Source organism: Erythrolamprus reginae, unplaced genomic scaffold (assembly GCF_031021105.1).
Source record: "Erythrolamprus reginae isolate rEryReg1 unplaced genomic scaffold, rEryReg1.hap1 scaffold_399, whole genome shotgun sequence".
In the NCBI taxonomy this organism is placed as follows: domain Eukaryota; kingdom Metazoa; phylum Chordata; class Lepidosauria; order Squamata; family Dipsadidae; genus Erythrolamprus; species Erythrolamprus reginae.
The window spans coordinates 15001-17959 of NW_027248766.1; the positions used below are offsets into that span (position 1 = coordinate 15001).

The 2959-nt window shown below is 42.5% G+C and overlaps 1 protein-coding gene across 1 annotated transcript in view; it reads left to right on the forward strand.

Moving 5' to 3' along the window:
* Positions 1-1565, forward strand: part of LOC139156189 (perilipin-3-like) — a gene marked incomplete at both ends in the record, with an annotated part of 14022 nt that extends 12457 nt beyond the window's left edge. Inside the window, 2 exons of the mRNA XM_070731473.1 lie at positions 1-247; positions 1366-1565. The exon at positions 1-247 is cut by the window's left edge and continues 213 nt beyond it. Coding sequence (XP_070587574.1) covers positions 1-247; positions 1366-1565 — 447 coding nt within the window. The remainder of the gene's footprint in view (positions 248-1365) is intronic.
* Positions 1566-2959: the final 1394 nt, after the last annotated feature.

The window sequence follows — 2959 nt, forward strand, 5'->3', positions numbered from 1 at the left end:
ACCCACCGAGCGGCGGACATTGTCAACCTGGGCAAGGAGACCATGAATGATGGTGTTGACCTGACTCGGTCGGTGGTGTCCAACACGATCAATGCTGCCCGTCAAGTGCAGAGCGCTGGGGCTCTCCAGGAAGGGGTGGAGATGGCAACGTTGTTTAGGCAAGCTGTGGTCAGCGGAATGGACACCCTGCTGGATAAGACGGAAGAGATGGTGGATTATTACCTTCCCATGTCAGAAGAAGAACTCGGTAAGAGCAGAACTTCTCTAGCTGCAATCAATCATCAGTAAGAAACCAGATTAGGGTCACCCAGTCAGCTTCCAAAATCAATTCTCAAAAATCCTTCCTTCCTTCTTTCCTTTTTTCCTTCCTTCCTTCGAGTCTTTGGAGAGGAGCGGCACACAAATCTAATAAATTATTATTATTATTATTATTATTATTATTATTATTATTATTATTATTATTATTATCCTTCCTTCCTTCTTTCCTTCCTTCTTTCTTCCTTCCTCTTTCTTTCTTTCTTTCTTTCTTTCATTTTTCTCTTTCCTTCCTTCCTTTTCATCCTCTGTTCTTTCTTTCTTCTTTCCCACTTTCATAATTTCCCCCCTTTTCCTTGCATTTCTTTCCTACATTCCTTTTCAAATTTTCCTTCCTTCCCTCCCTCCTGCCTTCCTTTTTTCATTTTTCATTCCTTCATTTTTTTTATTTTTTATTTTCCCCCCTTTCTTTTTCCTTTCTTCCTTTTTCATTTTTCCTTCCTTTCCTTCCTCCCTTCTTTCTTTCTTTTTTCTTTCTTTTCTTCCTCTTTATCTCTTTCTTTCTTTCTTCCCTTCCTTTCCTTCCTGTTTCTCCTTCCTTCCTTTCTTTTCCACTTTCATGCCTTCTCCCTTTTTCCTTGCATTTCTTTCCTACATTCCTTTTCAAATTTTCCTTCCTTCCTTCCTTCCTTTTTCATTTCCCTTCCTTCCTTCCTTTTTCCTTCCTTTTTCCTTCCTGCCTTCTTTCTTTCCTTCCTTCCTTCCTTTTCTTTTCTTTCTCAGTTTTTCCTTCCTTCCTTCCCTGCCTTGTCACCCACCCATCTCATCTGCAGGGGACTCATCGGACAAGCAAGCCAGAGCCATCATCCATGTAAAACAGTGTTTCCCAACCTTGGCAACTTGAAGACATCTGGCTGGGGAATTCTGGGAGTTGAAGTCCAGATCTCTTCAAGTTGCCGAGGTTGGGAAACACTGATGTAAAATACTGACACGAGAACAAAAAAAGTTGGAAGGAATTGGGGGGGGGCAGGTTTTTTAAACCTTCCATGGGGGCTGATTCTTCCGGGGGTCCGAGGGGGCCTCTTCACACCCTCTTTGTCCTCCCTGCAGCCCAGCTGGCCAACCAGGTCCAGGGGGTCAGCCCGGCCTCCCTAGACGAGCAGCAGAGAGAACAGAGTTATTTCGTCCGCCTGGGCTCCCTCTCCAGCAAACTCCGTTCCCGAGTCTACCGGCATTCCCTGAATCGGCTTCATGTGGTCCAGGAAAACACACAGGACTTGCTTGGCCAGCTCCAGTATGTGATAAACCTGGTAAGCGGGACCTGGGTTCAAATCAGCCAGGACACAGTGTCATTTCCATCTGCCCCACCCACAAAGGGAAACCCTCAGAGCTGATGGGAGTTGTAGTCCACTCAATCTAGACGTACCCCGGCAGCCACAGATCTCTCTGGCCAGGGATCTGATATGAGCCAGCCGTGTGCAGCAGCTGCCGAAAAAGCCAACACAGTTCTAGGCTGCATTAACAGAGAGATAGAATCAAGATCACGTGAAGTGTTAATACTACTTTATAAGGCCACACTTGGGACACTGCATTCAGTTTTGGTTGCCACGATGCAAAAAGGATGTTGATACGAGTGCAGAGAAGAGCAACAGAGATGATTAGGAGACTGGAGGCTAAAACATATGAAGAACAGTTGCAGGAACTGGGCATGGCTGGTTTAATGCAAAGAAGGACCAGGGGAGACATGATAGCAGCCTTCCAATATCTCAGGGGTTGCCACAAAGAAGGAGGAGTCAATCTATTCTCCAAAGCACTTGAGGGTAGAACAAGAATGGGTGGAAACTAAACAAGGAGAGAAGCAACTTAGAATTAAGGAGAAATTTCCTGACAGTTAGAACAGGGGATTAGACTACAAGACCTCCAAGGTCCCTTCCAACTCCATTATTATGTACAGGTAGTCCGCAACTGGCGGTTCCTTTAGTGACCATTCAAAGTTACAATAGCATTGGGGGGAAAAATACTTATGACCATTTTTCAACCTTTCGGCCATTGCAACACTGAGGTTTTTGGTGTAAAGTTGTGTGACAATACAGTATATGATTTATAATGACCATCATGATTTACAATAGAAATTACAGGTTCAATGGCAGTCGTTAAGTTAAGGGCTGCCTGCATTGGGTTACCTAACCAGGTGAATAAAATAGAATAGAATGGAATGGAATGGAACGGAAAAGAATAGAATAGAATAGAATAGAATATATGGAATGGAATGGAATTGTGATTGGACAAACAAGGAATTTGTCTTTGGTGCATATGCTCTCAGTGTTCATAAAATAAAAGACACATTTGTTGAGAATCATGAAGTATAACACTTAATGATGGTACAGTATTATTATTATTATTATTATTATTATTATTATTATTATTATTATTATTATTATTATTACTGGGTTCAGTTCTGGAGACCTCACCTACAAAAAGATATTGACAAAATTGAACGGGTCCAAAGACGGGCTACAAGAATGGTGGAAGGTCTTAAGCATAAAACGTATCAGGAAAGGCTTCATGAACTCCATCTGTATAGTCTGGAGGACAGAAGGAAAAGGGGGGGACATGATCGAAACATTTAAATATGTTAAAGGATTAATAAATAAGTTTCAGGAGGGAAGTGTTTTTAATAGGAAAGTGAACACAAGAACAAGGG